General features: G+C 46.8%; 1 protein-coding gene across 5 annotated transcripts in view; it reads left to right on the top strand.

Moving 5' to 3' along the window:
* The window catches only part of LOC126519729 (putative phospholipase B-like 2), a 252,868-nt gene that overhangs the window by 175,838 nt on the left and 58,145 nt on the right, over positions 1-18,885 (top strand). For 3 of the 5 annotated variants that reach the window (XM_055065362.1, XM_055065361.2, XM_055065360.2), the window contains 2 exons: positions 8,879-8,953; positions 17,450-17,602. In XM_055065362.1, the coding sequence (XP_054921337.1) occupies positions 8,879-8,953; positions 17,450-17,602 (228 nt within the window). The remainder of the gene's footprint in view (positions 1-8,878; positions 8,954-17,449; positions 17,603-18,885) is intronic. The other 2 variants (XM_055065364.2, XM_055065363.2) reach the window with 1 other exon arrangement.

Raw genomic sequence — 18,885 nt, 5'->3', positions numbered from 1 at the left:
CTAAATACAAACAACAAATGCACTGACTACTACGTACACAGCTTCACAGTGTGTTTAGACGTACATTCAGTTAAAAAAAACTGTTTAGAATGAGATGAAGTTTACAAACAAGTGAAACGAAAACAAAGTTACAAGCCAAGAACGTTTCAAGCAGAAAAACTAGAACAGGAGAGAGCCTTATGCTAAAGCAAGACCTAACAATACTACTACTCTATGTTTAGAAAGTGCAAGCATAGGTCTTTCAACAAGAAATTTATTAAGTGGTTGTACTGATTAAATGTACTGGAATGCTTGCTGCTAATTATTTCAAAACTGAAACATTCCAAATATCATGCACTGTATTGAGTAGAAGTAATCACTAGTCTTTAGGCATGCAGATCTCATAAGAAGTGCTTAAATGCATCACAAGCGGAAACAGAAAAAAATACAAAAGCTACACTTAAGCGCATGCAGAAACTGTTCATTCTGGTTGTGTAGGCAAGCCACTTTTGTCCCTACAAAACTTACTCAGAGCTTCGGTGTTCTCTAATAAAATCACACACTAAAACAAATGTGGACGGATTTCAGCCTTCATATATTTTTGCATCCAGACTGGCACATTATTTACACACTGACAATATGTGCAAACCTTATTACGCTCACATGCAGGACGTCAACCAACCTTCCGCCAGTGCCCTCATCGAGTGAGGAGGGAAGTGCTGCAGACATCTTAACAAAAAATGTGCCAGTTTTCTGATCTGGAAACACTTGAAGTGTCATCACCGTCAAGTGAAGAGTCACAAGCGCCAGCATCGACTCTGTCTTCGGCGTCTCATGAGTCTGTGGAGTCACAGGACATTTTGGAATCTCTTGAATCACCGATGTTTGAAGAAGTTCTGGTTCCTGAGGATTCTGAGGCACACCAAAGCAGGTCGCAGTCACAAGCATCGCTGGCTTCAGCAGGTAGTCGCAGGCTGGATACGTTGGGAAGCATTGCTTCTGAAGCAACGTCAAGAGGGAGGAAAAGGAAAAAGAAAGATGAGAGTCAGTTAATATTAGAGGAATTAAGCAATGTTTCAAGTGCAATCAAAAGATGCAAACCACAGGACGACCTCAAACCTTTGCCATCTCTCTGCTCAAACACATGAGAGGGGTCAGTGAGGATAAGCATCTCGAATAAAATTAAATTGATGCAAGTAGGAAAGTAAGTCAAAGATTAATGTTTTTTTATTGTATAATTTCTGTATAATAAAGCCAAGAGACAATGAAACAAAAGGAAATCATTGATGAATTTAATTACTTTATATCGAATTGGAAAAATAAGGAAGAAAATGAAAGTACACATATGAAAAGGTAACTTCCCATTGATAGGAGACGAACCCACAACCTTTGAATTATGCTTGCATTGCTTTACCAGTACAGCTGCAGCAATGGCTATCCCTCTGTAAACTTTCTTGAGCCTGTATGTGCATGTACTAGATCTCACCCTGGTAGTGTTAGCCACTGTTACGCGTGCAAGAACACTCCAAGAGCCTAATCTAATACACATAAACATTCTAAGAAATTGAAGGTGGAATAGCCTCCAGCTCAATTGGTTTTGGGTTCAGCTCCCATCAGTGGCAAGTTATATTTTGTCCACTTTCATTTCCCTTCTCCTTGTGATGTTGACATTACAAATAAAACGACAGTTATTTTTCTTTATGCTTTATATACGTTTCCTTGTCTGTTGTTGTCATGTCAAAGCCCCTCAGCTCTTCCTTTTTGTTCATTTTACATTGTGTTGTATCCATATTTTTGTGCAGTATTGTTCAAGAATTTCATAACGTTGATATCTGTGGGCCTGGTTGGCTGGCCATTGCAGCTGTAGAGATGTGTGAACATGTTTTAGCAACACATCTACGATAAAGAAGCACTGACTTGCAACTAAAGGTTTGTTTTTGCAAGACAGATGTTTATCGCTTTCATCTGTGTTTACTCATTCAGCCTGTCTTGCAGCAATGAACCTTTTTGAGTTCACCACCTGTGCATGTAGAGTTTGTGCATACATCTACAGATACCTGTACATGGCTGTAAAGAAAAATGCAATGGAGCTTCAACCAGACCCCATTGAAAATTTCGGTTATATACTGCAAGTTGTAAAGCCTGTCGGGGCGTTCTAGCAGCGCAAGCATTTTTCAAATTGTTTTATTATTATTAGAAGAGGTAGCAGAGAGGGAAAAGTCTTGCCACCACATAGCCAGGAGGCGAGGTTCACTGCCAACATAGACAACCTCTATCTCTCCCACAACTATCATCCACAAGCCACATTCCTTGCATTTTTTTTGTGTGTTCCATGGCTCAGTTCCAGAGTTGGTTTTGCATGTTCTGCATTGGATGTTTGGCCAAAGTGTTTGTACGTAATCAGTGACATTGAAGGCAGTGTGTAAATGAGACATTTATACGTATGACCCTGCTTCTCTGGCAGGAAGCAGGGCTACCTGACGGGAGCCGTGAACAGCATGTGAGCTTTAAAAAAATTGTTGAGCTGAAACAAATGTAAGGAATTTCTGCGGCTGTCATGCTGTTCTGCAGCTGTTTAATGCTTTGCAGGCACGATCGCCACTATATAACTTACACACCACTGCAGAGTCTAGCCGCCTCAATCCCCACACAGTAAGTCAAGGCAACGTCTTTTATGTCTTGATGGGATGTCAAGTAGCTTGAATGCAAGTTGAAAAAAAAATAGTACGCATGTCTCAATTGTTTGAATACTAATTATGATGACATAATTTTTCTTTACAATGATCTCCATGGCTGTGGGGGCCCTTTTCGGGTGACATACGATCAAAATTCGTTTGTGTAGGTTAGCTACAACCTTTGTTTAATACCACATGTGCAAGCATTCCTCAGTGCATGTTTTACAGGTCGCGCAAGGTCAAAAGCACTGAGGTAGCTTTTGTGCGATGCCATTCAATGGCAGTGTTTTTTTTTTTAGGTTAGCCGTAACTGCTACACTGGTGATGCAGTAAGTGGAAACTTTGAGTCTCTGTGATCATGCGATTATTTTTTTCTTGCATTTCTTTTCACGCGCATTGTCAGTACCATCATTACTATTTCTCGTTTCGTATCAGCATGTTGTGTCCCATTTTTTTTATTTGTTGATGAGCTAATATATAGTCAGTTGTGTATATTTCTGTATTCTGTGGAAAGAGAGAAATAAAGATTATTATTATTATATTATTATTATTATCTATTAGTATTTTTTATGCACACTCATTGTCAGTCGTTTCCTTCTTTCTTTTGTTTTGCTTCAATGTGTTGTGACCTCTTCCTGATTTGGCTTCCAAAAGGCGGCGGGCAGTAATATTTTATTTTTTATTTATTTTGTGATACTGTCAATCCCATCAGGGATTTTTACAGGAGTGGGTTAGAAAGGTCTGTAGACATAGTAGTTACAGGCATTTACATAAGAATGCAAAAGGGCACTTGGCAAGAGTAGAGTTTCATGGAGCTATGTTAACAGCAATAAGTATGGAAAAAACATAACGCACAAAGAGCTTATTTCAATTACATATAATATTTTGCGAAGAGACAAAAAGGAAGAAGGATAAGCATATGGTTATACAATTGATAGCATCATGCATCATTTCACATCACACATTTCCAAAAACATTTGGTAATTAATACAATGGTAAAGACAATGTTGATAACATCATTTAGTAGTAGTTGACAGTACTGTTGCGCCAACGATTTCAACAAATTTGTCAAGAGTGGGCTGAGCGACTACCGTCTGGGCTAAAGCATTCCAATCGCGAACTGCTCGCGGGAAGAACGAAAAGCCGAATGTATTGTTAGTGCAAGAATATTCTTGGAGTGTTAGGTGATGCTTGTGACGGGTTTCTCTGGATGTGTTATAGGAAATATAGGTGTTAGAATCCACATGTACCTTATTATGCAGGATGAGATACAAAAATTTGAGTCGGTACAGCATCGCACGACTGCTTAGTGTGTGAAGGCCGATTTCGGATAGCATCTGAGTAGGCGAGTCGGTGCGCCGAAATCGGTTACAGATAAACCGCGCGGCTTTTCGCTGGACAGCCTCAAGAGTGGCGATTTGATTTTGGGCAAAGAGAAACCACGCCACGTTCGCATATTCTAAGATAGGACGTATGATTGTAACATAGGCCAAGAGCTTGGCCTCCTTCGTAGAGTATCGCAGGGCCCGTTTTAGGAACATAAGCTTTCGCATTGCTTTGCTTGCTACGTGCTCTACATGTAAAAATGTAATATGTAAATAAAATAAAATAAATGATGCATTAGATGACAAAGAAACGGTGTTCTGTATTCCTCCAATCGCACATTATTACTCTAGGGGCAACTGTCCTTTACCAACCTCAATGCTACAGCAAGTCGTTCTCCGGGCTCCAGGGGTTCCTCGAATGTGGTGCTGCCATGTTAGGTCCTCTGCGACAAAGCTCAATAGCTTGTCCAAGAGCTGCGGCGCCTTGCGAAAGAACTTGTAGAACAATCCGTGGTCATCCTGCCGTATCCGTTGCATCTGTAAAAAATGGTGCATTATTACCTGGCAGCAAGACCATGCCCTGCCCACATGCACGCGAAGGTATCAGGAGCTGTACACTTTTCACTGACACACACGTATAGCCACTAGCCATCATTAATTTTACCCCCTGCTTTGTTTATGTACTTAAATACAAACAGTGGTTCGGCAAAACAGGAGAGCCAGTCAACGGTATATTAAAAATCGTGCGGCCACTGCCAAGAAACTTCCGAAATTAGTCGCACAGCATTTTAACCTGCCAGGTCACAATTTATTTACATTACACTTCGTATTCTAAAAAGTCACACTTCTGAGAGACAGACAATATAGGAAATCGTATGTGATCCACAAGCTTCATTTTGACAACCAAGACGTGTAAAAAGAAGTTCTTGAATCTATGTGCTATACTAACGGCGCAAATAAAACTAGCAGTCCTTAACTTTTTGTAGGGATGTGTCAATACCGAAAAAGTACATTTCGAATCGAATATCTAATCAAATGAAGAAAACATAAGCTGGATATCAAATAAAATATCGAATAGCAGAAAATGTATTACAGAACTTAATCCCTACAAGTTTTGTGCAAGAGGGCGCTACACAAGCTCTGTATAAATAGTATGGTCTACTGTTAATAATGAAGGAAGCTCCAAATTAGTATTACAGATTGTCCGTTAAATATAATCCGGTGCTTCTTCCTCTATGAAGCTGAAGAATTAGTGACAGTATGTCGTACTGCCTACACGGGTTAGACAGACGGCTGTTGAAACGTCGTGAGGTTTCGTCAGCACGTATCCAATATACGATCTGTGTGCTTCCGGCGGCTAATCAGTCCGATCTTCGCCGATGCTTTCGCGCTTTCCGAACTACACCCTTCTCTAGTCGTTCCCTCTGTTCGCGTACGTCACGTTATCGTTTCGATCGGTGCTATCAACCTGGGCGAACCTTGTACCGACGACGCGATACTGTTCACCGAATTGGGCGTTCGCGCGCTGCGAGTACGATCCCCGCATTACTACTTTAACCATTTCACTTATGCGCGCCCTTAAAAGCGCTGATAAGTAATTGCTGTCGCGACGAAGTCCCCATGTCCAATCACTGGCTCCTAGTTCTACCACTGTTGATCACCGAAAGGAAAGAAGTTACTCACAGCCGTAAAGTCCTTCTTTACGCCGTTGAAAAACTGGCCGGACCCACCAACGTCGCCGCAGACGCTGAGTTCCCGCCGCCTTTGCAAGAGCAGCAGCAGCAAAAGCTTCTTTCCCATGTGGTACATTGCGGGAAGAGAACGCCGATGCCGGTGAAGCAAGTGGCTAAGGTAAAGCTCGACAGCAACGTCGTGTGTGGCCGCGCGCAGATGTCAGCTGCAGTCGTGAGCAAGCAGGCGCTATCGCGCGTGATGTTCATCATTGGTGTAGCTTTTCTTGCCATAAGGATCTGTAGATACAAAGGGCGTGCATTTCTCAACTTAAAAACAATGTACTATCTCTAACATTGATAAATTAAATAAAAAAATTGGCTGAAGGCTTAGCTTGGTTAAGCATGGAAGATTGCGAAAGCAATACGCTTGGCTGCGCCTTGGTTGGGCTGATGGTGTGGACATGGTTGCCCTTTGTTAAACTTATGGCTATACATCATCCGACACAGCGCAAGGCAGCGCGCCGACCACTGCGAAGTGCCGAGCTGTAGCCCCATTTATCCTCCTTGCGTGACGTCACACCAGCGAGCGCCCTCTCTCAGTAGCGCCGCAGCAGCGGCGCGAAAGGCTTCGCCTCCACCATCGATGCCGCGAGCTGGGGCCCCGTCTCTCGGTCTGGCGTGACGTCACACCAACGAGCGCCCTCTCTCGGTAGCGCCGAAGCAGCGGCGCGCAAGGCTTCGCCTCCACCATCGATACCGCGAGCTGGGGCCCCGTCTCTCGGTCGGGCGTGACGTCACACATTCACGTGACGCGTAGCTCTGTAAGGAGGCGCCACGACCACCGATGGGCCGAAAGTGCGAGAAGTATTGCTTTCGCAATAAAATGGCTAGCGATAATGAAATTGAGGATCATCTTTTCTCAAAGCCACAGACGAAAGTTTCCGCCATCACTGGTCGGTCAACCCTGTGCTACGCGCAGCCAAGCGTGCACGTGTGCGCGTATCGTGTGACTGGCCGCCCTTCCCTTCGTCACCCGCGTACGCGCACGCAGACGCGTAGGCTCGATGTGACGCTCCCTTGGGTGTTGTCGCCGCTGACATTGGTGGCAGGATTTCCCCGCTACGAAGGGCCGCTCTCGTCGCTGGTGGAACGAAAGCGTAAGAAAAGCGTAGTGCCGCGCAAGACGGGCTGTGCGGTGACATTGGCTGCGATATGGTGCCATGGTAGCATGCGTCGTCTGTACGGAAAGAAAGCGTGCTGCTCACAGCGTTCTCTTTCAGATATAAACCGCGTTCCTTTATAATCATGATACAAAATACTGACACGTGAAATGAAAACACATGTAGACCTGCGCTCAAATCTTGCATCAGGGAATACAGTAATTGTCAGTGAATTCGTGATTATACCCTTTGTTACTATTGCTACGTGAGCTTGGCAAGACTAGGTATCATTTCATACTGTTTTTATGTTCATTATGACTACTAAATGAGCGAAATGTTTAATAAAACTTTATCGCTCTGGCGTGCTGTTCCTGCTGCTCTGAGAAGGCACTTGAAGAATTGTTGGGCTAGTTCGTTTTCCAAAACTGAACATGTAACTTAGCGATTGTCTTTGTCCGCCTTTCGTGTGTCTGTGGTTTTTATTGCACTAAGTTACTTGTTCAGTTACAGAAGGCAGCTGAGTTGGCACGTCTGTTCTCTTAGGTGTCACTCGAACGAGTAGCCTGGATTTGTCTAGGCACTCTATCTGGAGTTGCCCGGAGAGATTTGCGCGGAGTGCCCGATGATGATGATAATTAATTGGCATTCCCTTTGCAACGGGGCGTTAACAAATAGCCACTCAGCCTGCTTGAGCTAACAGGTTTGCTATGCATGCCTTTTATTTTAGCATCTTGGATACATTACTCTTCTTTCTTTTCTTCAAAACGTCTCTACGTAGTACCACTACGTAATCCTATACAGATCCGGTCGTGTCGATCTGTTTTCTACATTTTTTCCCAACAATGCCCTAACATCTATTGCTTATCTAGACAGCTGACCGGTTGATGCTAGCGTCAACTTTAAAAAGAAGTGCTTCTAAAATGTGTACGTTACCTGTACCAAGTCAATACCTTCGCGTTCCATTATGACGTGCTCAGTGGTCGCCGGATTTTTGCGGAGAGCCCGAACTCCGCGCTGTCTGGCGGAAAGCGCGGCAGTGAAGACAACACTCAGTGGTGGCGTAGCCGAAGCCGAGAGCGACGCAGAGGCTCGCGTCCCACCTCGCTTAGGGCTAATTGCAGTCTTTCTTAGTTATATTTTACTGATTACTGCGGCGGGATATCGGCATGGCGAGGTATCATTTCATACTATTTTCATGTTCATGCCACGTCTGCAAGCGATCTGACCTACCACTGTTTTTATTGAAGTGGTTACAAGATACCCAGATCCCATACACGCCAAGGCCGTCTGAAGTCAGCTAGGAAGACATTGTCTTCTTAAAGCGAGGGAATAGCAGAATGCAAATTGTTTATGAGCGTTGCCTTCCTTGTAAGAATACTGTGAAGTGAGCGTGCGCGGATTAACAGTTGCAGCTATGTTAATGTAAGCATTCCTGCTTATCTGGCTAGATCATATGCTCCACAGAATACGCAGTGGCTGGTTGTAAACAGTGCACTCCCTGGCAAAAGAGAGAACATGCAGTTACAGGTTTTGCGGAAACGTAACCTTTCCGAATCACAAAAAATAACTCAGTGCTGCAAAGGACAAGACGCCGCATGATTGGATAGTCTCTCTAGTGTTGATGGAACGTGAGGAAAGCTGCTACATAGCAACCGTGCATGCTTATTGTATTACGTGTTTAACTCTCATAAACGCGCCTTTTTCACCCATGATCATTAGCCAGTAATATCAGAACACGTTTTGTGTTACTCCTTTGCATTATTATGCAGGAGGAATCAAATTGTCTTCATTTGGGTGATGCCCGGGGAAAAAAATGCTTTGAAAATCGGTTGATGGAAGCCATTAAGAAAATGTTGCTTTCTGTCCACGTTTTAGTTACGAAGTGTTCCTTGCAACTTTCCTGTACCTCTGCGCATAAAGCATCCACCACTAGCGCGGTAAATTTTATTCTGTGCCTAACGTGTCCAGTCAGTATTTCACATTGCTCCTGCCAGAATTATATAGATAGCCCTCCCCAGACATACCTCCACCAAAGTGTAAATGTTCCGTTTCTTCCTTTTTTTCAGCAGAGGATACTCCGTGTCCGCTGACGTCACTTCCTTAGTGCAGACCCAGGGCTATTGGGCATCCTACAATATTCCGTAAGTACATGACTCAAATTCATCTATGCGATGGCCAAGCGCGCCCACATACCCTTAATCCGGCCAGTTCTCAAAGGTCATAGAGTAATCAGGCATATATTATTCACGTGAAAGGTTACTTTCCTATTGTACGCGCAAGCGTAACTGGCCAGCTTGGGAAATTGGCGGTGTCTGAAGCCGCGCAGCGAGCGAGGAATGCGCCTGGAGGTGAATAGAATTGTGCGCCGAGAAAAGTACGAGCTGAGCGCGCGGCAAGTTAACCCCACCTAGAGGAATGTGTAGGTAACGTTGAGCGAAGTGGGGATGGAGAAACAAGGCGAATTGTCGCGTACAAGGTAGGTAGGTGGAAGCACGCTGGGTTGATCTCCTCTGCAGTTGCTACAGGTGTTCTTTGCGATGCATACGTATCAGGTTCGTCGCATGATAACATCATTCTCGACCTCTGTACGCTTTGTGTGCGAGTGAACGCGTGCCACGGTGAGCTCAATCTCCCGTGCGCAAGGGCAGGAAGCGCGCCGTATTTTAACGCGCCCATGGCACCGCGGGATATACATGTATATGTATATATATATATATATATATATATATATATATATATATATATATATATATATATATATATATATATATATATATATTGACACGTGTACTTGCTTATCCGCTGACCAGGTGACACCGCCTAAATGGTATCGCAAACGCAGGACGCACCTGCATGTATTGGAAGATTCTGTAATGTTATCGATGGGTCTACCCGCTGCCTGTTGTCACCGAACCTTGTGTAACTTGATTTCATGTATGCGCGACGTCAATGGTGTAGAACTTTCTGGAACACACGTGGGCACCAACGATAACTCTGGAAGTAGCGATGACTGATGTGTAAAAGCCAACGCGCCTTATCCGCTGATCAGATTTTCCAGGATCGCCGTATGTGTTCGCGGGTATGGTTGTTCTTTGAGCGTAGCCTGCTTTTGAGGGCACAGGTCATAGGTCGGCGCACTCACTCACACTCGCACTCGCCTCCGCTCACACTCAGTGGCACTCACTCGCACGCATTTCAAAGGCGTGATTGCGAATGAGCGCCAGTGAGTCTCAGTGGAGGTGAATGCGAGTGAGGGCCAGTGAGTGTGAGTTGAGGTGAGTGTGAACATGACTCAGTATTGTGAGTGTGAGTGGAGTAAGTGTGAACGTGACTGAGTACTGTGAGTGTGAGTGGAAGGGAGCGTGATCGTCGTAAGTGCTTGTGAGTGAGTGGAGGTGAGTGAGTGGAGGTTAGTGCGAACGTGAGTGAGTGCCTGTGAGCGCGAGTGCAGGTGAGCGTAAACATGAATGAGTGTGAGTGGAGGTGAGTGTGAATGAGAGTGAGTGCTTCTTAAGTGGAAGTCAGGGTGACGTGGTGAGTGCTTGTGAGTGTGAAGGTGAGTGAGTGCCTGTTACTGCAAGTGCAGGTGAGTGTGAACGTGAGTGAGTTTTGTGAGTGTGAGTGGAAGTGAGTGTGAACCTGGTGTTTGTGAGTGAGTGGAGGTGAGTGTGAACGTGAGCAGAGCGCAAATTATCTTGGCGTGTATGGGATCTGGGTGAATAAAGGCTGGTGAGTGCGAATGTGGGTGAGTGTAGATGAGCGTGAACGTGAGCAGAGCGCAATTTTTCTATCACCGAGCGCGAGTGCCTCGCTCTTGTGTGGGCAGTGGCTAAATTTCGCCCTTACATGTTTGGCCGACCATTTTCTGTCATCACGGACCACCATGTTCTGTGGCGGCTATCGTCACTGCAAGACCCGACTGGCCGCTTTGGTCGCTGGGCACTCAGACTTCATGGGTATTTTTTCATTGTGATGTACAAGTCCGACCGCTTGCATCTGGACGCCGAATGCTTGTCTCGTCATCCCGTCAATCCTCCTGACAATGACGAACAGGATGCCGACACTTGCCTTCTGGCCATTTCTGACTTTCACGACATCGTTACTGAGCAGCGAAACGACGACTCTATTCTGTCGGTCATTGAACACTTGACCTCAGGACAATCGGATCGTTCTACCAGAATGTTTGTGCTACATGACAACATTCTTTATCGACGCACCATCAGCTGTGATGGACCAGATTTACTGCTAGTTGTGCCTCGTCATCTCCATTCTACTGTACTTGCTGAGCTCTACGACGCGCCTACTGCCGGACACCTTGGCATCTCCCGCACTTACGAAAGAGTTCGACGTCGCTTCTTCTGGCCAGGCCTTTACCGCTCGGTGCGACGTTACGTTGCGGCTTGCGACCCCTGCCAGCGTTGGAAGAAGCCATGTGCGCAACCTGCTGGCCACCTTCATCCAATCGACGTTCCCACGGAGTCTTTCTTCCGTGTCGGTATGGGCCTTCTTGGCCCCTTCCCCACATGCATACAAGGAAACAAATGAATAGCCGTTGCCAAAGACTACGCGCCGTGCCATGCGACCGCGAGTGCCCTGCCCACCTGCTGTGCTGCAGAGCAGCAGTAAATAACCTTATTGAGTCCTGAGGGACCCCTCCCCACCCACTCTTGGTTTAGTGGTCGGCAGTGGTCGCGGGCCGCACCCACGTTGTGACGGGAAGCCAGTGAGCCTCCGCCCTTTCGTGGGCCCTCTGGACGGCCCGGAGCTGGGTCTGGTGGTCCTCGCTTCGCAGGGCTTCCACCCAGTCTTGTTTACTGAATACGGTGCCGCTTAACGCGGAGCATTGCCCGAGCATGTGCGCTAGCGAGCAGTACGATTCGCCACACTCCGGACATTGCGGCTCTACTTCTGGTGAATAACGGCTCAGTCTGCCTCTCAAAGGGAACGACCCTGTCTGAAGCATTCTGAATATCGATGACTGTGGTCTAGTGAGTTTAGCGTGGGGGAGTGGGAAGGTCCTCCTCGACAGCTGATAGTGTGTTGTTATTTCGTTGAAGGTGAGCAGCGGGTCTCGGAGCTCCCCTCCCTCCCCGCCACTTTGCTCGCCACGATCGCCGCGGTGCGTGAGTCCTCGCGCGCGTCCGTGCGCCAGCTCGTTGGCGTTCGGAAAGTCGGGGTGCACGTCGGCCCCCATGTGGGCTTGAAACCATTTGACGATGTGATGACCCGCGATTCCTTCGCTGCCGAGAACGGCCGCCGCTTCCCGGGATATCGAGCCCGAGGCGAATGCTCTGGCCGCCGATCGCGAATCTGTGTACAGGTAAGGACGTTCGGGGTCCCTCTGCTTCTGCATTTATCCTTGCTTCTTCTAGGAGGCGTCTGCCGGCCCTGGTGGTCGACAGCCGCACGAGCTGTGCCTTGGTCTGTGCTTCGATGATTTCTGCTAGTGAATTGTGGACCCCTAACCGATCGAGCCGCTCCGTGCTTGTAGTGATCGGAAGACCTAGCACGATTTTGATGATCTTGCGCACCAGTGTCTCTATCATGGCCGAGTCTTTCTTGGCCTATTTTAGCGCCGAGGCTACGTAATTTACGTGACTCATGAGGAAGACGTGGTAAAGTCTGATGAGATTGCTCTCGCTGAGTCCTCCCCTGCGGTTCATCACCCTGAGGATCAGCCGGAGCATGTTCTCCATTTTGGACGTGAGTTTCATGACCGTTTGCGTGTTACCGCCTTTGGCCTCAATTAGCAGCCCCAGGTTCTTATAGTGTCCACTCGGGAGATCGGCTGGCCGGCACTCGTGTGTAATTTGATTGGTATTTGATCGATCAGCGTCAAATTCCTCATGCCTTGTTTCGAGGGCCTGTACAGCAACAGTTCCGATTTCCTGGATGACAGACGGAGTCCCGTTTCCTTCAGGTACTCTTCCGTTGTGTCCAGCGCCTCTTGAAGAGCCCGCTCGACTTCTGCGTCGGACCCTCCCGGGCACCACTACATAATGCCGTCTGAGTACAGGGCGTGATTGACGTTGGTCACTCTCGTCAGCCCGTCCGAGAGCCCTTTCATTGCTAGATTCGATAATAGTTGCGAGAGCACCGCCCCTTGTGGGGTGCCCCTCGCGCCCAGCGTGTACCAATCGGACGTGGCCTGTCCTAGTTTTAACGTGGCTTATCTGCCTCCGAGGAAGGAGTCTATGGAAGAGTCGAATTTTCGGCCGAACCCCATCACCGAAATCGTCTCCATTGGAAATCTGTGTTTGACCGTGTCGAACGCTTTCGTTAGGTCCAGGGCCAGTATGCCCCTGGCGTCTCTGGTCATGTCGTCGATTATATGCTTTTTGAGTAGCGAAATTGTGTCCTGTGTGGGGAGGCCCGGTCTGAAGCCCACCACGTTATGTGGGAAGAGGCCCTCTTCCTCTATGTACCGCGATACTCTGTTATGTATGGCATGTTCCGCCGTCTTGCCTACGCACGAGGTTAGCGATATTGACCGCATGTTCTCCGCTGTAAGTAGTTTACCGGGTTTCGGTATTAGTATGACCGAGGCCTCTTTCCAGACCTCTGGTACTCGTCCCGTTTCCCACGCTCTGCTGATTTATTCGGTGAGCTTCTCGACCGACTTTCCGTCTAGGTTTCTCAACAGTTTGTTCGAGACTTCGTCAGGGCCCGTCGCGGAGCGTCCGTTGAGGCCTTGTAAGGCATCCCAAAGTTGCGATTCCATGAAGCAGACTTTTTACTTCAAGACGTGATTCTTCACCATGGCACGCCAAGGCAGATGCTTACAGGTTGTGGCCGCTACTTCCTGTCCCAAGTTGTCTGAGATATACCTCGTTCCTTCTGTACTGAACACAAGCTCGCAACTGCATATCACCCACGAACGAACGGACAGACTGAACGACTGAATCGTACCATTACAGAGATGTTGTCTATGTACGGTTTAGCAGACCATCGCGATGGGCAGCATTTTGCCCCGCGCGAAATTTGCGTACAATCCGTCACGTCATGATACTACGGGCTTCTCACCTTTCTACCTCTTGTTTAGCCGCCATCGCACTCTGCCTTTTTGATACTCTGCTACCTTCGGTGTTGCGACATATCATGGAATGCGCCCATGATGCCGTTGATCGGTCTCGTATGGCTCGCCAGATTGCATGTAATTGTCTTACAGCAGCTCAGGTGTCAGACAAGACTCGCTACGACAGTCGCATCCGGAACCTTGATTTCTCTCCCGGAAATCTCGTTCTGCTGTCGACTCCAAGTCGCCATGACGGCCTATCCGAAAAACTTATGTCACGCTATACCGGGCCCTACCGGTTATTGCGACAATTAGGCCAACTGAATTACGAAATCTCTCCTGTTGAAGACACGCCGTCCTCGCCTCAGCTACGAATGACGCGTCCACATGACCCATATAAACCGTGCTGTTCGGCTAGTTCTTTATCATTATAGGAAGCGCCGGGACAGCGCTCCAGCCCCCGGGGGTTATAAGACAGTGTATTTGGACAGGACGGTGCGCGCAAGGGGAAGACGAAGAGGAAGTGGTAGGCTGTTTCCTGGAGCTCTGACCAGCCTGCGCCCTTACCCCTTTTTCCTATGTAAACAGTTGTAGATATATTTGTGCATCGGGCTTCCTCTTCGTAACAATATGAACACTCCCTGCAAATTTTTAACGTCGGCGTCGCTCGTGAGGTTTCGTATAATGTTCAGGTGCGGTAAGATCCTATCGCGCCCTTCACATCGTATGCTGTGGATGCGAAAAGTAGTGTACGAGGGTCAGCCGAGGATGGTGGCTTCGCGCCCAGTGTGGGAGGTAGCGAGATAAAGCGCGCGCTGGCGGCGGGGCAGAGGGAGTAGCAGGTGAGTGCACGTCTCATCCACTAGCCCAGCTGTGCGCGGCCCTATCGTGGACCTTATCTCTGGCGGAGGCCAGATTGGGCGAGGCAACGCTGCCTTCGCGCACGCCTATTGTCGAAGGTCGTGGAATGTCAAGTTTTGGTTACGCCTTGAAGCTAAAAGCAGCAGAAGATCGTCGCTGCACTCGTCATCCCACCAGCTTTGTGAAAGTGAGTGTTCGCGGTCATCAAGTGAGATCTATTCATTTTTGCGTGTGCTCGCATGACACCAAACTTGCTAATTTAATTAGCAGCCAAATGTTTACTGCAATATTTACGCCGGATAGAACTAAGAACTGTACTATGTGTAGTTGTGTAATACTTTGCTGTCGCTAATAAAGCCCCGCCGTTTGGGTGAAACTATGAATGATTTTTATCTCGTCGGGGTACTTGGAGCGACCCGCAGTACATACGAGTGGCCGGTGTTAACGTTACACTAAGTGCACCTTAAAGACAGAAGGTGTCCTATTTTATGGAGACAGGCGTCTGCACGCGAATAGATGGCACGCATGCGCAACAGCGGCAACTATGCAGGTCGTTGAAGCCATATGTAATCAATGCATGATTATCCGCTGACAGGCCCGGTGCGAGGGACACAAAAGGGCTGCGAAGGTCACTATGGAGCACGCTGTAATTTTCTGCAACCTTGCAGATAATACTGCTTACGCTGTCCAAACCACACTTATAGAGGCTCTTATGTTCTGGCAAAGAAAGTTGTGCTTGCTTGAAAACTGTCTTTGTAAAATTTCCTTAACATGTGCTGTAAAGCGTTATATCCTGGTAAAACTTCAAACAGTATGTTTATGTACAGAGTTTTCAACTATGTGATTAACCTATAGTCAACCGAATCTTACTGAAACTGCTCGAAATAAACAGCTTCAGCAAACAATTTGGATGTGATTGTGCAAGGTTGCACAAGTCCGTTGTTAATGTTTTCTGTTGACGTTTCTGTCTATTTACACCATGATTGCTCTAGTATATTTGTTTCTGCTTTATTTGCTGTGCCTCGTCGATGCACGTTTATATCAGATTTACTTGGTGTATGTATTTGCCCATATTGGATAACTTGATTCGCATAATAAAAACTTAAGTGACTATAATAAGCGGGAATGTGTGTATTGGAAACTTAGAGGCAGAAGTATTCCACACACTACCACTTGGCAAACTTCGTCTATTACGCCACTTTTCCTAGAAAGCCACCTGAAAATTTTCATCTTACTTCGTCTGTTTTACACAAGCAAGACCCTCAGGAGCGGCTCAATGTTCTTCCTCAGTGTGACGCCGCTGTGGCGCTACACCCTGACTGCGTAACTAACCCCCCCCCCCCCCTCCCTGGTAGCAGTACTTGTTTTATATTTAGTTTATTTTCTAATAAACTTATGAAGCATCATTGTTATCACCCTGTATATTATATAACTGCATTTACCATTTATTTATTTAACATATTCTCACCTTCCTGCATAACTTATGCTTTCCATTTAGTTTTCTTACTAAGAAATCTGTACAGCTTAATTTTTATCACCCTGTATGTACTTAAAGAACATATCTGGAACACCGACCTTTGTTGACGCGGCACGACACGCCAGTTCCAACAAGTTCTCCGTAGCAATTTTATTTATTTATTTATTTAATTATTTTACCCTCAGGGCAAAGCAATAGTCAATGATAGGGGACAAATCCTCTCGGCAGTTTCGCTGAAAACCTCCTTGGTCGACGTGGCGGAACAGGCTCCCATAGCTATCGCTTTACTTGACACAAGACGCGCTACGGTGTACACGGACTCTAGAGCGGCCGTTAGAGCATTCTCCTGGGGACTGATAGTCAAAGAGGCAGCCAGGATTCTGAACGGCACACCCCCCTCTGGCATTATTCATCACATAGTCTGGTTCCCAGCTCACATGGGACCAGACGTATTACCGGGTCACCTGAAACCCATTGAGATGGCCCAGGACCGTGCGCGAGGTTTCTTATGGCGCGATGGGACGGTGTCTCGGTTGAGTTCGGGAGAGCTTGTCCACAGTGATCGTCTAGTTACTCGAGTTGCAGAGCGAATAGGCAGAGTTTTCCCTTCTCCCATCATAAGCTCAACAGATCGCAAGCTAGCACTCTCCGCATGCTCCAAACGGGGTCCTACCCCTCTAGGGGCTTTCTGAACATTCTCCACCCCGACACTGATCCACTCTTACTAGATTGTGGCACTGAAAGTTGCTCATTAAACCACATGCTCTGGCAGTGTCCTGTGTTGCAGAATTTCCACCAAGAGGAAGACTGGACGAAGGCCATCACAGAACCCAGCCAAGACGTCCAGCTCGTGGCTGTCGAGAGGGCCCGTGAATGAGCGGAGAGGCATGGCCTCTCTATTCCGACATGGGAATAGCCAACGGCTGTGTACGGACCTACTAGCAAGCCCCCCGCCAGCTCCTCAGGACCCCAATAAAGTTGTTTACTACTGCTACTACTGCTACTCTGTATCTTATATAATTGCATTTAACATTTATTTATTTAACATTTTCTAACCCCGCCCTCACCCCTGAGCGCATAACTTATGTTTTACATTTAGTTTACTTTCTAAGAACTGTGTAAAGCTCAATTGTTATCACCCTGTATACTGTATAACTGCCTACCAATAGTACTCAATGTCCGCGATCCTCTTGACTGCTAATATTTGTGCGATTGTGTGCGAGTACAAACACGCATTGTTTAGCGGCCTACAAAATGCAGTGCACGCAACTTGAATATGCGCAGATTCTTCCCTACCATCTTCAACGTAAGCGGTATGGCAAAGCTGGCCGCTGAGTACGGCGACTGGTTCACCTACGACAGGTGCCCACGTGCGCTGATGTTCAAGAGAGGCTTCAAAGACCCGAGGGACACAGAACGAGTTTTGGACTTTCTCAGGTGCCCAATTGTGTACTTGCTTGCTTGCTTCGTCACCCTCGCCCCCTTGCCATTACGAGGGGGCGTGTCGCTGTTGCGGCCATAACGTGCTGCAAATGATCAGATTCCATTCAGAAGCTGCCCAATAACATACAAATAGAAAAAAAAGACATTTGAAGAAGAAAAGCCAGCGAAAAATACAGTGCACACAAAAGACGACGAGGCTAGGCTAGATCCATGCACGTCCTGTCGTCGTCTACTTTGTGCACATTGTTTTTCGCTGGTTATCTTTCCCAAAGTTTGCCACAGAAAAAAAATTGACGTCTTGGTTATTTTTCTCCTTTAATAAATAAATCGCTATTTTTTTCAAAAAGAAAAGGAGAAAGTGGAATCACAAGAAGCTTTTCCCGCAAGTTCGATGACGCATATCCCGAACCTGGTGCCCTCCTGAAAATATGTTCCAAGTGGATATGCCTTGCGAACTCACCCACTGCAATGCGTAAACTGCATGGGAGGTCAGGAAATTAATTGATACATAATTAACGCTATATTGCTAATTAGGTGATATTGCACTTGGATTTCTCACGCATGTCCGCCTCTTCGGGTAACCCAAAGAGTCGAGGTATGCTACCAGTCACAGACGATTCTTTAAGGATATGGTATAAAGAAGAAAAAACTCGCCTATATTGTTTAAGGTGCTACAAACATAGGGAACCACGGCATATCTTACTTTACTAGTGTTTTCTTTCTTCCTCGCCGTGTTCCCTGCGCCTTCAGTGGGAGTTTTCCCGCCACATATCTTACCAGTGAACCCTGGAGCCCTGCAGTCATGAGGCAGTACACGTAATTAACGAAGGAAACTTGCATTATGTGTACGAACGATTCTTTGAGGGCTGACTGTAACCAGAGCATAGCAACACTCCGCTATTGAATCCTGCATTGACAAAAGCAGAAAGACGCATATTCCGTTCTCGCGTCGCCTCCATTCTCGTTTCAGAAAATTTCCAGCAATATTGAGTAGTCCGCTAGAAATCGCAATTTTTTGTTCTTTTTCAGCATAAAATGAAGATACACCACGTTTCGCACTGTTCGTAGCATATATTTGTAGCAGGGTGATTGTAGAGGCCGTGTACATCCAGATAAAAATTTCGACATACTCTCATTCAGTTTAATGGCTTAACTGGACATACAAGATTTAGTAAATCTACCTAGACAACGTGATATTAGATCAGTTTTCTACAAACTCGGTGCGTATCTTTGGAAGTACAAATGCGTAGAACAGAAGGATCGCGCACTGTACCTTG

This window comes from Dermacentor andersoni, chromosome 10, assembly GCF_023375885.2.
Source record: "Dermacentor andersoni chromosome 10, qqDerAnde1_hic_scaffold, whole genome shotgun sequence".
Classification (NCBI taxonomy): Eukaryota; Metazoa; Arthropoda; class Arachnida; order Ixodida; family Ixodidae; genus Dermacentor; species Dermacentor andersoni.
Note: the sequence above shows the minus strand (reverse complement) of the source record. Positions and strands in the feature narration are given on the sequence as shown.